This window comes from Limulus polyphemus, unplaced genomic scaffold, assembly GCF_000517525.1.
Source record: "Limulus polyphemus unplaced genomic scaffold, Limulus_polyphemus-2.1.2 Scaffold7378, whole genome shotgun sequence".
Taxonomy (NCBI): domain Eukaryota; kingdom Metazoa; phylum Arthropoda; class Merostomata; order Xiphosura; family Limulidae; genus Limulus; species Limulus polyphemus.
In genome coordinates this window covers 14,504-15,999 of record NW_013672988.1, presented here as the reverse complement: position 1 = coordinate 15,999, position 1,496 = coordinate 14,504, and the positions used below count along the sequence as shown (strand labels likewise).

Genomic DNA, 1,496 nt, shown 5'->3' with positions numbered 1-1,496 from the left:
ATGTTTAAAGTATTTCAAACTAAAATCACTATAATTGTAGTTACTATTCAATAACTTCAGAGAATAATATATTAATTCAATCTTTATAAAGACTGGATGATAAATGGCAGATCATTGATATATTTTAATTTCGTTTTAAGCTAATTGGTTCTGTAGGAAATCAATGGTATTTAGAACAATGCGTTTATACAAAAGTTTCTAATGTTCTGACATAGTCTAATTTTTATATACTTACTTTTCACACTTCGCTTGCTGGAATACTATGTCACGTGAATGTTATTATCGATCTTCTGAGCTCTAATTCATATAAAAATACACATGACTTATTGCAGAATACACCACACACACACACACACAAGAGATCGAGATGATACTATTTTACTTTGGGAGATTTTCATTCCTCTGTACCCCGTAACAATCACAAGTCAGTATTTTGTTCCTGAAATTTAAATAAATATCTTGACTTTTAAGTTTCTTGTGGTCAAAAGCGTACAATATATAAATAAATATGCTTACAAACGGTGGTATGTAGTTTTTCACTTTCAGCTCGTTTTCTTGGTGTTTTTTAACCTGTAGAACAAAGGAATAACTCTTAAGTTCAATACTTAATTTCTGGTTAATTGACCTAAACTAATGAAAGAATTAAACACGTCTTGACCATCTTAATCCTTCCCTTGTTAGAACAACTAAGTTTCTTTAAAGAGAAACTAACTGTTAGGTCTTAAGTAACAATTAGCTATATAGATACATTTATGTGACCATATATACATCTTTACGAGCTTAATGACAGATACTGTAATTTTTCCATTTTCTAGCATAACCTCTAACAAGAAGAGTATGAAAGGCGTGATTCAGGAAATCAGCAACTCAAATTTACCATTCTGTAAGATAATCTGCAGCATTAAGTACAATAGGAAACCAAATATTTACAGCATTAAGTACAATATGAAACCAAATATTTACAGCATTAAGTACAATATGAAACCAAATATTTACAGCATTAAGTACAATATGAAACCAAATATTTACAGCATTAAGTACAATACGAAACCAAATATTTACAGCATTAAGTACAATATGAAACCAAATATTTACAGCATTAAGTACAATATGAAACCAAATATTTACAGCATTAAGTACAATAGGAAACCAAATATTTACAGCATTAAGTACAATATGAAACCAAATATTTACAGCATTAAGTACAATAGGAAACCAAATATTTACAGCATTAAGTACAATAGGAAACCAAAATATTTATAGCATTAAGTACAATATGAAACCAAATATTTACAGCTTTAAGTACAATATGAAACCAAATATTTACAGCATTAAGTACAATATGAAAACAAATATTTACAGCATTAAGTACAATAGGAAACCAAATATTTACAGCATTAAGTACAATATATATGAAACCAAATATTTACAGCATTAAGTACAATATGAAACCAAATATTTACAGCATTAAGTACAATATGAAACCAAATATTTAC

At 27.9% G+C, this 1,496-nt stretch overlaps 1 protein-coding gene across 1 annotated transcript in view; it reads right to left on the bottom strand.

Annotated features, from left to right (window-relative positions):
* The window catches only part of LOC111089795, a 39,113-nt gene that overhangs the window by 24,768 nt on the left and 12,849 nt on the right, over positions 1 to 1,496 (bottom strand). Inside the window, exon 4 of the mRNA XM_022402889.1 lies at positions 517 to 570. Within this exon, the coding sequence (XP_022258597.1) occupies positions 517 to 570 (54 nt within the window). The remainder of the gene's footprint in view (positions 1 to 516; positions 571 to 1,496) is intronic.